Genomic DNA, 16,331 nt, shown 5'->3' on the forward strand with positions numbered 1-16,331 from the left:
ATTTTCGAGGCGTTCAGTCACGCTATCCTTAATTATAGACTCTATAAATTTCCCGATAACAGATGTTAGGCTAACTGGTCATTAATTCCCTGGTTTCCCCTCTCATCATTCTTAAATAGCAATTTTCCAATCTAAAGGAATAGTTCCTGCATCGAGAGAACTTGGAAGATTATAGTTGGGGCATCAGCAATGTTCTCACCTACTTCCTTTAAAACCCTGGGATGGAAACCATCTGGTCATGGGGATTTGTCACTCTTTAGTGCTATTATTTTCTTCATTACTCTTATTTTACTTACGTTAATTTTATTGAGTCCCTGTCCCCGATTCAATATTAGTTTCCTTGGGATTTCTGGCATGTTACCCTCTTCCTCTACTGTAAATACTGATGCAAAGTAATGTAATTATTCAACATGTCTACTGTTTCCTTATTATCATTGACAATATCGCCGCTTTCAGTTTTTAAGGGGCCAGCATTGGTCCTGACTACCCCCTTTTTCCTAATGTAATTGTCCAGTGCCCAAAGAAGCTTCATGTCCTCAGAGCACTGGTCAATATCAGTGAATGCATCTTCAAAAGCCGTCTCCTAACAACTGCACCACTGCTCGATCCACGAACCCCACCCCCAATCATTCACCTATCAACAATCTGCATCAATCACAAGGCACATCTCCCATTCCTAGCCTCACCTCATCCCCTTGGAGGAGATGGTGCAGGCCACTCTTGGCAGGGGCATGGCTGAACCCTTGGCCAATGACGGGGCTGAAAGGATACAAAATGCTGGTATCCTCATACATTATCTTCCTTCTGGTATGCACCTCTTGCTTTCCCACCCTCCCCTCACCACAACTCCACACTTGTGCCTTCCTCATTTCACACACTAAACAAATGCAGCCTGCCCAACCAGTGGTTGACCAAGAAGGAGGCGAGCAGAGTGAAGAAGAAGATTGATTTCACACTCCCAGCCACCAGCTCCTCAAGGTCCACCTGCAAGGCCATTTACAGTGTCCCCCACTGAAAGTCAGCAGCCTTCCACCAGCCATGCTGCAGCCATTGCGGTAGCACTGCGTGACATCAGTAGGATAGGTAAAGACACACACAAGATAGTCACTAAGAATGCATAAGGGTGATGAGTTGATTTCTTGATGTCATATTGGAGGGATAGATGTATAAAATGGGATTGGAAAGTTTGCTTTGTGGTGGCTTTTATTTCAGTATTGTGGCCAAGAGGATGCTGTGATGGTCAGTAACAGAGGGAAGGTAAGGTGTGGGACTAATGTTGAAAGGGGAATTGAGGTTGTGGTCACTGGTACCGCAGGCGGATGATTTCATCCCAATTATCCCGGCCAGAAAGGGACTGTCTGGGTTGAATCCTTCCTTCTGCTTCCTCCTCTTCAGCTTCTGACTCTTCTGTGTCATCCTCTTTCCTCTGTGAGCAGATGCTGTAAATCTGAAATTACAACATAAGATGCTGGAAATACTCAGCAGGTCAGGCAGCATCTCGACCTGAGACGTGAACTCTGCTTCACTCTCCATCAATGCTGCCTGATGTGCTGAGTATTTGCAGCATTTTCTGTCTTCTCAGAGACTTTCCTTTAGCATCTGAGGCCTTGCAAGCATCCAGCAGCACTCTCTACACACTTACAAAACTTTTAGCATCTATTGCAGTAAGCCACTACTTCAATAAAATCAAAACAACCCAATCCAAAAGCTTAAATGCAAACTTACCTGAAAGATGTGTGTGTCCCTTTAAGAGGTGCTGACATCGCCACTGTCAGCCTGCTTGCATGCCAGGTTAAACTGGCATGCTTAGGACCCAGGGTCAAAGTTCGGCATTTGATGGTAAGTGGCATTGCACGCCAATTGACGGCACCGCACCACCATTTTTCTTTCAGGGCACTGACAGTTACCGGCAGCGCAAAGGCGGACACAAATATGGTGGCCACCGCGGGACCCACCACCATCTGGCGAAAGAGCAATGGCTGCCATTTTATCGCCATTTCGTGGTGCTACGGAGTGGCGCTCATCACATGAATTTCTAGCTCATAAGCTTTTTTATTGAGAATCAAGGTGAAAGATGAAGTCCCATAGAACATGACACCACCAAAATTTAAAAGAGGAAAAGAAAACACAAATATATCAGGAAGTTATGATTAGGTGGTACCAAGCATAGTTTTTATAAGCCACAGATTGGAGAAACCCAGAAATGTCATGGTTCTGATTTGCTGAGAAATAATGGGGGAGAAATTTATTCAAGGCCATTTTTGGGCACCAAATGTTAATTGCGCTCAGAGTGCGCACCAGAAGCCCAGGGTTTGTCCGAAACTGGACCTTGTGCCTCGTTAACATATGTCTGGCGAGCTGTGGATGCTGATTGGGCATCCTGATGCAGCTTGTAGGTTTGGGCCTGATGTGACAATGGCAGCAGCCCTCAGGTAGGTCCTGGAAGGGGGGCAAGCATGGGCTGGCAGCAGCCTGTAGTAGTGCTGCGAGGCCAGGAGCCAACACGCCTGCTCCTCCGGCTCCCTATTAAGGTAAGTTAAAATTCAAAAACTTACCTTTTTGTTGGCGGGCATGCCAAATTTCAGAGCGGGGTCATGAAACAATCATTAGGCCCCTAATTAGCATATGCCTAATGCCTGTTTCAGGCTTCCGCCAGGGACGCCTTTATCATTCCCAAGCCAATATGGTGTTGGACGTACAAGTGTGGAACATAGCCCTGCGAAATGGGTGTTTTTTTTGCCCCCATTTTGCGCCCAAAAAATATGCATGACAGGGTTCAGTTTTGCAGCAAATGAGTTAAAGTAGGGCACTGCGCAATGAGCTTTCATTTCAAAACAGTGGGAATGTAGTGAGAACATTTGTAGGAGGGTGTAGTTGGAGAAGCAAGTTCAGAGGCGCACTGACTACAATAGTAACAATAAAATAAAGACCAGATAGATAGTAAGAAAGAGAGAGAGGCTAGAAGCTAGAGTTGAGATAGGAATCGAGTCCTGGTGCTGCACACACTGCATGTGCCTATTGAATCCAGCTCAGGATCACAGCAAATTGGTCCACCACCCTCATTTGTTTATTACCGGCATGCTGTGGGCACCATTCGTGGCCTCAGTGGCAGCTCAGCCGCTGTGGAGAGGGTGTAATTTCGGCCTGCTTGGACGCTAGTCGAGGACTTCAGCAGAGTCCAGCGATGCATGGGGCAGGCCTTCGGGAGGTGGGGTGCGAACAGTGGCCAGGAGCAACCCACGGATATAGTGTGGAGCCGGGAGGAGTAGGAGTGTTTCTGCCAACTCCACAATAAGGTAAGTAAAAAAGTTAAAACTTACCTGTCAGGTGGCAGCCTCCAGCGGTCCTTCAAGGATTGCTGGTTCAGCTGCTAAGTGCATGAAGCAACTGATCGCAGCTGCATAGAGCATGTTTCCACTTTAGCACCCAAGGCATCAGTGCAAGCACTTGAGCTGCCATTTCAGAAACTACAACTGTCCTTGGGTCCTCTTCTTGAGGCCTGGATGCTGCAGGACCTTTCTGAGCTGCCACACACTCCAGGGCTTCAAATATATTCCTCACATTGTTGCAGATGTGGATAACGGGCTCCTCCAATTTACCCACCATCTGCAGCACATTCTGGGACACCGTTTCCACTGCCTGCAAATGGGTTTGATGCGAAATTCCTTAGCGCCCCAAACCGGGTGCGACCTCAGTGGTGTGGAGGAACAGAGAGGCCCGAGAACTCCTGCTCCTTCCGATTCCACAAAATAATAAAACATTTCCAAGTTTTTGGACCTTTTTTGGGCATTGCAGGCTCTGACTAGGCCAAACAAATTTAGGAGTCGGGGCCTGAAATGAGCACAGGAGCCGTTTAAAGGAGCCCGTGCAGATCAGGCTAAGTTGGTAAGTCCATAAAATGGGCGCAAAGAAGTTAAATTTAGACTCTATTCTTCTTTTGAATACTAGGCCCTTGAGATCTGGTGTATCTGGGCTGGCATTTCAATATCAGGATGGGGTTGGTGAGGAGGCTCTGGGTAGAGTTGAAGCAGAGTTCCCAAGTCCATCTTACCTTGTTACTGCAGCACACCTAAAAAGTTGGAAAAAGAAGCATTTAAGCAGGTGTGTATGAGACGGTTAATATTCTCTGCCACCGAACAATAAGATTGGACCTTACATAGAAACATAGAAGATAGGAGCGGGAGTAGGCCATTCGGCCCCTCGAGCCTGCTCCGCCATTCAATGAGATCATGGCTGATCATCCAAATTCAGTACCCTGTCCCTGCCTTCTCCCCATATCCCTTGATCCCTTTAGCCTTAAGAAATATATCCAACTCTTTCTTGAATATATTTAATGAACTGGCCTCCACCGCCGTCTGTGGCAGAGAATTCCACAGGTTCACCACTCTCTGGGTGAAGAAATTCCTCCTCATTTCAGTCCTAAATGGCTTATCCCTTATCCTTAGACTATGACCCCTGGTTCTGGACTCCCTGGCCATCAGAAACATCCTTCCTGCATCTAGTCTGTCCAGGCCTGACAGAATTTTATAGGTTTCGATGAGATCCCCTCTCAATCTTCTAAACTCCAGTGAGTATAAGCCCAATTGACACAATCTCTCCTCATACATCATTCCTGCCATCCCAGGTATCAGCCTGGTGAATCTTCGCTGCACTCCTTCCATGGCAAGAACGTCCTTCCTCAGGTAAGGTGACCAAAACTGCACACAATACTCAAGGTGCGGTCTCACCAAGGCCCTGTACAACTGTAGCAAGACATCCTTGTTCCTGTACTCAAACCCTCTTGCTACGAAGGCCAACATACCATTTGCCTTCTTAACCGCCTGCTGCACCTGCATGCTTACCTTCAGCGACTGGTGCACAAGAACACCCAGGTCTCTTTGCACTTCCCCTTCTCCCAATCTATTGCCATTCAAATAATCTGCCTTCCTGTTTTTGCCACCAAAGTGGATAACCTCACATTTATCCACATTATAGTGCATTTGCCATGTTTCTGCCCAGTCACCCAACCTGTCCAAATCGTACTGGAGTTTCACGACATCCTCCTCACAGCATACCCTCCCACCCAGCTTTTTGTCATCTGCAAATTTGGAGATATTGTAAGGGGGGCATCTTTTAGCTGGTTTATGGTAATTTACCTGGCCAGCAGCCTTTGCCTCTGAGCTCTGACCAATTCCAACCTTTTACCTGGTTTACGGTAATTCACCTGGTCAGCAGGCTTTTGCTGCTGCACTCTAAACCAATTTACAAACAGCGGTTTCGAATCGCTACCCCTCCTTCAGTTCTGAGTGGAGGAACTTATAATTAATGACATTAAAATGGACAAGTGGTTTGGATGAGAGAAAAATCAAGTTTTATTACCTAAATAAACTACAATCAAAAGAATAAACTATACCACACGAACACAGTAATTACAGTAAAACTATATAACGGGGGTTGCAGATGGCGAAAACGAGGGATAAAATGGCTCCAATGTTATTTAAACAATCTTAGCAATTCCCTTAAATCACCACCCCAAACTCCTGCTAGGTTGCCTTGCCGAGGAGTCAGAACACCCTGCTCACCTGTGGTCCAGCGAAGTAAAAAGAGAGTGATAGCTTCTCAGCAGCTATCTTTATACCTGGTGAGGTCCTGCTGTTCTGCCCTGCAAGGGCTGTGTGCAAAATTCCCCGCCCAAAGGGTCCAATACACAAGAGAAAGCTGTGATTGGCTAACTCAGAGTGGTTGGACTGGGTTAATGTGTCTTCCGGAGCTCCCTGGGCTGAAACAAAAGGGAAATTCAACTGCTCTATTGTCCAGAATGCTAGGTGATTTAGACCCATTCAGTTCTTAAACGGATCCCATTCAAGATACAAAAGTCTCTTCTGCAGTTTAGATGTATGCACTCGATATACAAACAAATGCTAATAGCATTCAATTGCTTTGTAAACAAAGCATTGTCCTGTGGTAACGTTTTGTCTCCATTGAACCTTACTTCCAGACACAGAAAGCTGCTTTCCAAGCCCCTTTGTCTTCAGCCATGTGGTATGACAGCCATTTTTATCCCTGGAAATTTAAAAGCACAACGCCCAGGGATTCTTTAATCAAAAAAAATTAATCTTCAGAACTGTAAATTATTGCGAATTCTTACAATATTACATCCAATTCCCTCGTCCAGATCATTAATATATATTGTGAACAGCTGGGGTCCTAGGACCGATCCTTGCGGTACCCCACTAGTCACTGCCTGCCACTCGGAAAACGATCCGTTTATTCCAACTCTTTGCTTTCTGTCCGCCAACCAGTTCTCTATCCAAGTCAATACCTTGCCCCCAATCCCATGTGCCTTAATTTTGCACGCTAATCTCTTATGCGGGACCTTATCGAAAGCCTTCTGAAAGTCCAAATACACCACATCCACTGGTTCTCCCTTATCTATTTTACCAGTTACATCCTCAAAAAATTCCAGTAGATTAGTCAAGTATGATTTACCTTTTGTAAATCCATGTTGACTTTGTCCGATCCAGTCACTGTTTTCCAAGTGCTCTGCTATTACATCTTTTATAATGGACTCTAGCATTTTCCCCACTACCGATGTCAGGCTTACCGGTCTATAATTCCCCGCTTTTTCTCTATCACCTTTTTTGAATAGTGGGGTAACATTAGCTACCCTCCAATCCATGGGTACTGTTCCAGAGTCTATCGAGTTGGGAAGATGACCAGCAATGCATCTACTATTTCTAGGGCCACTTCCTTAAGTACCCTGGGATGTAGATTATCAGGCCCTGGGGATTTATCGGCCTTCAGTCCCATCAGTTTTCCTAACACCATTTCCCTACAAATACTGATTTCTTTCAGTTCCACCCTTTCATCAGACCCTATGTTCCCCGGCATCTCTGGGAGGTTATTTGTGTCCTCCTTTGTGAAGACAGAACCAAAATATGTATTTAGTTCCCCATTATAAATTCCCCCGATTCTGACTGCAAGGGACCTACGCTTGACTTCACCAATCTTTTTCTCTTCACATATCTATAAAAACTTTTACAGTCAGTTTTTATGTTCCCTGCAAGCTTACTCTCATATTCTATTTTCCCTTTCTTAATTAATCCCTTTGTCCTCCTTTGTTGAATCCTAAACTACTCCCAATCCTCAGGATTATTGCTTTTTCTGGCCAATTTATATGTCCTCTCCTTGGATCTTATGCTATCCCTAATTTCCCTTGTTAGCCATGGTTGAGTCACCTTTTTTGTTTTATTTTTATGCCAAACTGGGATGAACAAATTCTGTAGCTCATCCATTCGGTCTTTGAATGTTTGCCATTGCCTATCCACCGTCAACCCTTTGAGTGACATTCCCCAATCAATCCTACCCAACTCGCTCCTCAGACCATCGTAGTTTCCTTTATTTAAATTGAGGACCCTAGTCTCTGAGTCAACTACTTCATTCTCCATCTTAATGAAGAATTCAATCATATTATGATCACTCCGACCCAAGGGGCCTCGTACAACAAGATTGCTAATTAATCCTTTCTCGTTACATAATACCCAGTCTAAGATGGCCTGATCTCTGGTTGGTTCCTCCACATATTGGTCCAGGAAACCATCCCGTAAACACTCCAGGAATTCCTCCTCCGCAGTATTGTTACTAATTTGGTTGGCCCAATCTATATGTAGATTAAAGTCATCCATGATGACAGCTGTGCCCTTATTGCACGCTTCTTTAATTTCCCTTTTAATGCCACCCCAACCTCCGCCTTACTGTTTGGAGGTCTATATACCACTCCCACTAATGTTTTTTTCCCCTTAGTATTTCTCAATTCTACCCATACAGATTCCACCTCATCAGAGCTAATATCCTTCATTACAATTGTGTTAATCCCTTCTTTAACCAGTAATGCTACCCCACCTCCCTTTCCTTTTTGCCTATCTTTCCTGAATATCGAATCCCCCTGGATGTTGAGTTCCCAGTCTTGGCCATCCTTGAGCCACGTTTCCGTAATTCCAACCAAATCGTATTCGTTTACCTCTATTTGCGCAGCCAATTCATCCACCTTATTACAAATGCTCCTCGCATTAAGACACAAAGGCCTAGAAATTGGGTTGGGGCGCAAAAGTCGCCTGAGCGCAGGATTTAGCGCAGCATTCGAGGCTTTAGTGATCGTCAGATATTCAGTTTCATTGCTGCTCGAGGGACACGGGGCGAGGCTCGAGGCGCTCCGCGTCCCTCTTAGGGCGCTGAAACTGAATATCGCAGCGCAACGTGCCGCAGTGCCACACGCTGCGGCACGGCACGCTGCGGTACTGCAGGCCTTCCTCCCACTGTTAAGGGGGAGGTGCCTACAACAGCGCGATCCCCGCTCGTGAGTGCCGGCAAATGAGCCCGGCACCAAGGAGAAGCACCGGGCTCTCGGAAACAGCCGGCAATGCTGCGGGGGAGTGGTTAGGAGGTCGGGGACGGAGGTGCTGGCAGGCGGCCGCCGAAAAGGCGGCCGCTCCGCACCTCCACCTTAACTTGCACCGCTGCCGGCACAGTAAGGCCCCGTGAACCGGGCGCGGATGCCATTCGCTTCCAAATATCGCGAACGGGGCGCGAATGGGGCGCTGCGCACACCGATTACGTCATCGGTGGCGGCGCAGCGCAAATGCCTAACGCCACCATTAGCGCCCCTACTGAATATCGCGGGAGACGCAGCCAGTGGCGCTACAGCCACTGACTGCCTCTTTAGGCACTAACAGGTGGCGCTACTCACCCAATTTCTCCCCCAAAGCCTTCAGGCTTGTTTTTTTAACGCTCTTAGACCTATTAGAATTATTATTTACTGTGGCCACGTTTGATTTAAATCGTTGATTTCTCTGACTGCCACTTTTGTTTTTCTCCTTCCTATCTTTTGCTTTTATCCTTGTTTCCCTTTCCTCTGTCTTCCTGCTCAGGTTCCCAACCCCCTGCCATTTTAGTTTAAACCCTCCCCCACAGCACTAGCAAGCACTCCCCCTAGGACATCGGTTCCAGCCCTGCTCAGGTGCAAACCGTCCGGTTTGAACTGGTCCCACCTCCCCCAGAACCGGTTCCAATGTCCCAGGAACTTGAATCCCTCCCCCTGGCACCATTCCTCTAGCCACGTATTCATCTGAAGTATCCTTCTATTTCTACTCTGACTAGCACGTGGCACTGGTAGCAATCCTGAGATTACTACCTTTGAGGTCCTGTTTTTTAATTTATCTCCTAACTCCCTATATTCCGCTTTTAGGACCTCATCCCGCTTTTTACCTATATCGTTGGTGCCTATATGCACCATGACAACTGGCTGTTCACCCTCCCCTTCCAAGATGTTCTGCAGCCGCTCGGAGACATCCTTGACCCTTGCACCAGGGAGGCAACACACCATCCTGGAGTCTCGTTTGCAGCCGCAGAAACGCCTATCTATTCCCCTTACAATAGAATCCCCTATTACTATAGCTCTACCACTCTTTTTCCTCCTGTCCTGTGCAGCAGAACCACCCCTGGTGCCAGGAAGTTGGCTGCTGCTGCATTCCTCTGATAAGCCATCCCCCCCAACAGTACCCAAAGTGATGTATCTGCTGGAGAAGGGGATGGCCACAGGGGACTCCTGCACTACCTGCCTGCGCCTAGTACTCTGCCTGTTGGTCACCCGTTCCCTTTCTTCCTGTCCAACCTCTACCTGCGGTGTGTCCAACTCCGTAAACGTGCTATTCACGATGTCCTGAGCATCGTGAACGCTCCAGTATGCATCCAATCGCAGCTCCAGCGCCGCAATGCGGTCTGTCAGTAGCTGCAGCTGGATGCACTTCCTGCACACGTAGTTGTCAGGGACACAGGAAGTGTCCCCGAGTTCCCACATATCGCAGGAGGAGCATATCACGGGGCTGCGCTGTCCTACCATGTCTTACCCTTTAATTAATTAAATCTAGACTGTGTGTTAATGTCAGATTGTGGGGCAATGAAGTAGCTGTAGGGATACAAGAAGATAAATACTGTGATCCACCTACATGTGGCAGCTCACATCCTACTTCCCCATCTCTCACTGAGTCTCCTACATGCCTTCCCAGGAGTTTCAGGGCTTCCTCTTTGCAGAGTGAGAGAATGAATGGTGAAGTTTCCTCCCCCAGTGACTGATATCTGTTGCTGAAAGTGGACAACTTTCTCCTGTGCAAAGAGAGTGGTCTCCACTATCATGGAATTCGAAAGGCACTCGGGTGTCAATGATGTGAGTGCTTACAGGTGCAAGCAAGTAGCAATCGCTTTTGATGTGAGCCCTTTACTATGACCCTTCATCTTAGGCAGCCAGTGAGGAAATAATTGCAGTGGAGAAAAGAGGGTGTGTGGGAGTCTCATAGTATCTTGTGCCTAACACGGTGAGGACAAGGTGGCTGAATCTGGGAACCATTGCTTCTTACATGTGATTATAAGGTGTGTCTTTCTGCTGCTGCCTAGCTTAGCTATCCTCGTGAGATCATTGATCTTTTTCCTGCAATGGGTCGCTGTTGTAGGGAATGGTGGAGGTGGCATTGACTGTCATCGATACATCTTTCTATAATGTCTGCAACCACCTTTCTGTGGGACCCTCTATCTTCACTTCCCAGTAGCTAGCCCCTCCTTGCCCTTACCTTTACAAGAGACTCTGAGAATTCAGGGTTTTTTGACACTGCTGCTCCCCCAGACAGATTTGCTGCAATGCTGGCTCACTACTGCCATAATTTAAAATAGGCCCCTGCCCCTTTAAGCAGCTGCAGAAATTCAGACTCTGAAGCTGTATTGAATTTCCATTCTTTAAGTGGTGGGCACCGAATCAGAGCACTGTGAGCTCACTCTGCATAACAAATTAATCCCACCCTAGGAAAATGGGATGGGACCACTGCAGGGTTAGAACGGCAGCCTGCAGTCTTGCCCTGCCCTGCTTCTAGTGGGAAACCTGACTCTGAGCAAAGTGGAGGAAGCTTTACTCTGAATCTACCTGGTACTGCTCGATGCTGGTATTGGTATCATAAGTGAAAATGTGGCTCATTTTCTAATATGGGCATTTATCAACTTGATGAGCACTAAACACACACCCAAACAAATTATAAAAATGTAATCCATACCAATGCTGTGTTACTTGTGCTGTTTTAATGTCAGTAGCAGGAGATTGAAGTTCCTGTAATTCAGTTTTCTGTAAAGCTTTGTGAATTAGAAAAGTTTCACAAATAGCGCAGTATCAGTTAATTAGAGTTAATCAATTTTGCATGTGTACCTATATTTGCATTGTCAATGTCTGTAGTCAGCAAACTCAGGAATATACTATTGGCAGAATACTTCATGTTGTAAATACCCTGTAAACACAAACATCCAGCAAAGTGGTTTTGTGGCCACTTTATTGAAAGTTTGCAGTAACTGCAAGCTTGAGAGTCTGAATACTCAAGGTTGAGGTCAAGGAATAGTAGTCAACATACTTTCAAAGCACTTAAAAAACTAATTGGCTTAGGGAAAAGGTATTATACTAGTTGAAATGTGTTTAGTGCCATTACACTCTATAAAGAAATGTGTTAACTTCACTATTGTATTTTCACAGGATCCTAATGCCAGCTTTGATTTCAATGACCATTTTGATGATCAGCATGATCCAGTTCCAAATTATGCAGATGCCTCTAATGGGTAAGATATTTCAACAGAATATTTAGTATCAAATTATTTCTTCTGAGTCGATCTTGAAGCAGAAATCCATTCGAGTAAAATAATACAAAGGGCGTACAGCTGAAAATATTTATCAATGGAAGTGAAAAAGTTGTAACCTTATTTTATCGATATTAATGGGTAATAGTAGACAATGGATCTTTTATGGATAAACCCTAAACAGATGCAATAGTTGTTCAGCATTATAAGACTTGCGAATTGATCGGTTATGATCCATACTACAGTACTGTGGAGGAAGGTATTCTTTATGTGCTAAGTGTAACAAAGTTTTAAATCCGTTCTTTATAACCACGTTTTCTACAGTTGGAATGCAAAGGAAGTTTTCCCTCATTTTATTAATCTTATGCTGTCATTCCTGCTAGTGTATCAAAAGAACATAAGATCAGGAGTTGGCCATTCAGCCTCTCGAGCCTGTTGCACCATTCAGTTAGATCATGGCTGATCTGTACCTGAACTCCATTTACCCGCCTTATCCCTTGATACCCTAACCTAACAAAAATCTATCAACCTCAGTCTTGGAAATTTCAATTGACCCAGCATCCACAATTTTGTTCTTCATCCATTTTTCTTCTTAAATCAACCTGTATAATTTTCAAAGATTTTTAACATTTTTTTTATTTTCCTGGAAGGTACAGCTGATAGAAGCGGTATTATTGGTGCTGGTGACTTGCACATGTTTGGCTTGTTGGACATTGCCCCAACTGGCAAATACTCCCATCAGTGACATTTGGCTTAGTTTTAATTTAATAGGACCACCAGCTAATTGTCAACAAAGGCAAAGGCCGTCTACTTTGGCTTCTGAAAACACCGACACAACCTTCAGCCTTTCCTCCTGGCTGCCAGCTCAGGCTCTGAGGTGCAGAACTTTGGCATACTGCCCAACCTCGAGCTCAACCTCCTTCCCCACATCCAATCTGCTGCTAACATAACTTTCTTTTCACCTCCAAAACCACACCCTCCTCTGCCCCACATCTCCCTTTGCTACTAAATCCACAATCCACATCTCTATCACCTCGGGAATGTTTGTTTGTTTTTCCAATTCTCTCTTTGCAGCTTCCCCTTTTGCATTCTCTATAAAATACAAGACATCCAGATTGTGGGGGCCTCCATTTTCTCTTGTGAATAAAGAAATTAGGTAACAACATTGTAGCTAAAAATGTTTTAATCAAAAATTAACATATTCAGGCATCTTTTCAGTAAATATCAACTAAATGTTGACATATCAGATTGAAGCAATATATTGATGTAGAGTAACTGTGGGTTTCCATCAGTACAATATATTCAGCTTGTTTGTTGATATTGTTATTTCCACATGAAAGACTGATGGGGTAATATAAAGTCAATTCTTTTATTTCTGAATCAAGGCTGGAAATTCCTAGCTTTGTTGCAGAGACGTCCTTTAGACATATCACACTCATCACATGGGCTCTGCTCTTGTGTTTCTTTTCATGTTACCAAGTCACGGAACAAAATGTGCAGGAGAAGTGGCAATGGAGGCCAACAACCGCTTCTGTGGGGTTGGAATTGCATACAATGCAAAGATTGGAGGTAATTAAATTTACAAATGCAGCGGGAAGAATGTGAATAGAGTTCTATATCTTTTTTGTAGTGCCATTGCATTATTTCTGGTAAGATTGTAACTGCAGTTTTGCTGAGTGGCACACTGGCCAATTGAAAATGATATGCAAGTGTGCGTTCTGATGCTAACAGATCGCAGCAATGCCATTTTGATTATACAGCACAGGTCCATTGCCACTTTCTTCTGATTTTAATAAAGTTTTTGTCAGCAACTTTCTAAATATAAAACTTGACTTTCAGCATTCCCAGCACAAAAAAGATCCTAGCTGCAGCATTATAAACACATTAGATCAGGAGTGAAACAATAGTATTGCTGTGATTGGCTGTCACACTGTTGTGAAACCCCTGGTATACTCTCCAGAACATTCATTTTCAATTTTAATTGCCTTTCTGTGTCACTCTTATTCCTGCTGCTGATGCGACTGTCACTTATATTTTTAAATCGGGTTTGTTTCCTTTATTAAAGACAGTAAAGCTGAATGTTACACAGAAAGCACAGCAATCCAATGACAGTAATGAACTCCAAGGCGTGTGTATATTAGGCCTTGTACTTTGCCAGCTAGCACTCATCTTTGTCTCATGCCAACAGGTCTGGTAAATACTGTGATACACAGATGGTTAAATGTTCCTCTTTGCTGAATTTTAGCACTGGAACAAAAGCTGGTGCGCACCACTAAACACGGGCTGTTCTGTAGGCTATTCTGATGTGGGGGAATTACAGCTAAGCCTGATCCAGTCCTCAGCTGACCTCTGTACGCACGCATTCTTCCAGCGGGGGCCATTCAATAGTGATTAGGAGTGGAGGAGCTGAATGCTTTTCATCTTGCCGAACCCAGAGACAATGCAGCTATTTTCATGCTGCACGTATATCGGGGGGCTGGAAGTTGCCCGATGATGTTGGTGGGAGGCCCAAACCATTTTCATGGTTGGGCCTTATTCTAAGATTCACGGCTGCCGTAGCTATTTATACTACCTCTAATTAAAGGCAGCCTGAACCTCTTAAAGGGGCGGTGCACTTTTTATATGTAGCATATTGCAGCTGATTTTTCAAAACTCAGTGCAGTAGATAACTGCAGCCAGGACCCCCAGGTTTTCAGATGGTGCTGTGGAAGTTCTTGTTGAGCAGGTAAACAGCAGGAAGGAGGTCCTCATTTCCAGTGATAGGCACTGCATAATCAGGCAAATAGCACTGCAGCAGTGGAACGAGGTGGCTGTCAATGCCAATGTAAGCAGCATTACTCCCAGGAGCAAAATATTCAATGACTTCACCAGAACTGCTAAGGTAAGTGTTGTGTATGTACCTTTAAGAGAAGAACTGATTCTATACTGCAGTACCGGCAGTGACCACCCCTGTATATAAAGCCATAGCAGGCTTCTGTACGTCAGTCTTGAGTTCCCCTCTGTTCAGTAAATACCTGTTTTATTGTTCTCCTGCAGTCCGAGTATTATTGATACCCAGACACTACACTGGCGACGGGCAGGTTCGAACTCACCTGCAGTACTGCATCACCTCACGGGGATCTTTTCCCTGAAGAGCAGCTTCTTGGAGGTCGAAGTCAGAACGGCGGGCGTCGACCGCGGGCAACCGCCCAGGGATCCATCGGAGAGTTGCAGGGGAGGCTGTGGAGAGCTGGGCCTGGCTCCCCAGTTGAGGTGTTCCAGCAAGTCGTGCTGGTAGCAGGTAGTGCGCTGACCCTTCCGGACTGCGGCGGGCTCGAGCTCGATCAAGCGGCTCTGCAAAGGGGCCGTGCAGCGTCGTCGGGAGGAAGAGAGAGAGAGGGTGGAGCGCACAGGGCGCAGTCAGTGCTCAAGAACCGGGAAGCGTGGAGAGGATAGAACGAGGGGAAGGAAAAGTGATACGCGCCGAAGCCGCGGGTCGCCGCCATTACCCTGTAGAACGCTAGGAGCAGCGTGGCAGCAAGGGGAAGAAGGAAAAGCACGGGAGGTGCCATTTTATTCCATTGGGGAAGAAGGAAAAGCGCGGGAGGCGCCATTTTATTCCATTGGGGAAGAAGGAAAAGCGCAGGAGGCGCCATTTTATTCCATTGGGGAAGAAGAAAAAGCGCGGGAGGCGCCATTTTAAATCACTCAAGATGCCGAAGAGTGGCAGTATCACTGCTTTCGACAACGAGGTAGAAGACTGGACCACGTATGTGGAAAGAATTGAAGTGTACTGCGAGGCAAATGAGGTGGCCGATGGAAAGAAGGCGTCAGTATTATTAAATTTGATGGGCACGAGAACGTACGGCCTATTGCGGAATTTAATTACCCCAGCTAAACCAATGGAGAAAAGTTTTGAAGAGATTGTTAATATCTTACAGGAACACCTAAACCCTACACCGCTGCTGATAGCAGAAAGATTCAAGTTCCATAAAAGAAACCAGCACAAAGATGAGAGCACTGCTGACTATCTTACGGAACTATGCAAGTTATCGAAGCACTGCCAGTTCGGAGCAGGACTGGCAGACACCTTACGGGATAAGTTTGTCTGCGGGCTCCAGAGTGAAGGAACCCAGAAACGACTACTTTCGGAAAAGGACCTGACGCTAGAACAGGCTTTCAAGGTGGCAGTACCTATGAAGCAGCAGCACGGGGAGCTGCGGAAATACAACAGAAACCACAGGAATACAGTGCTAACGAAATGGCGTATGGAGCAGAAAAGTGCTATCGCTGCGGCAGAACAACCCATGATCAGCAGGACTGCTGGGTTAAGGACAAAGTATGCAGGCAATGTGGGAAATTGGGACACATAGCAAGAGTCTGCAGGTCGGGAACGAAAACCAACACTACAAGAACTACTAAGGAAAAGTACAAGAAAGTAAAGAAATTGACAGACAGTAGTTCGGAAGATCAGGAGAGTGATAAGGACTCCGGGAGCAGGAGACTAAGTTGTCTAAAGTTACACAACGTGATCGCAATGGAGGATCACCGAACCATTTGGGTCACCCTCATGATAGCAGGGTCCCCAGTAAAGATGGAATTGGACACAGGATCAGCCCTAACTGTCATGAATCGACGACGCTATGAGCGGCTATTCTCACACATACCCTTGAAGGACATGTCCATTGTATTGAAGACATACACGGGGC

The 16,331-nt window shown here is 45.8% G+C and overlaps 1 protein-coding gene across 2 annotated transcripts in view; it reads left to right on the forward strand.

The window, feature by feature from the left end:
- Positions 1 to 16,331, forward strand: part of LOC147111767 (PC3-like endoprotease variant B) — a 780,400-nt gene that overhangs the window by 337,383 nt on the left and 426,686 nt on the right. For both annotated transcript variants that reach the window (XM_085998973.1, XM_085998974.1), the window contains exons 6-7: positions 11,543 to 11,625; positions 13,124 to 13,212. In XM_085998973.1, coding sequence (XP_085855099.1) covers positions 11,543 to 11,625; positions 13,124 to 13,212 — 172 coding nt within the window. The remainder of the gene's footprint in view (positions 1 to 11,542; positions 11,626 to 13,123; positions 13,213 to 16,331) is intronic.

This window comes from Somniosus microcephalus, chromosome 10 (assembly GCF_052327205.1).
Source record: "Somniosus microcephalus isolate GS21.2 chromosome 10, FLI_Smic_1.0, whole genome shotgun sequence".
NCBI classification, from domain to species: Eukaryota; Metazoa; Chordata; class Chondrichthyes; order Squaliformes; family Somniosidae; genus Somniosus; species Somniosus microcephalus.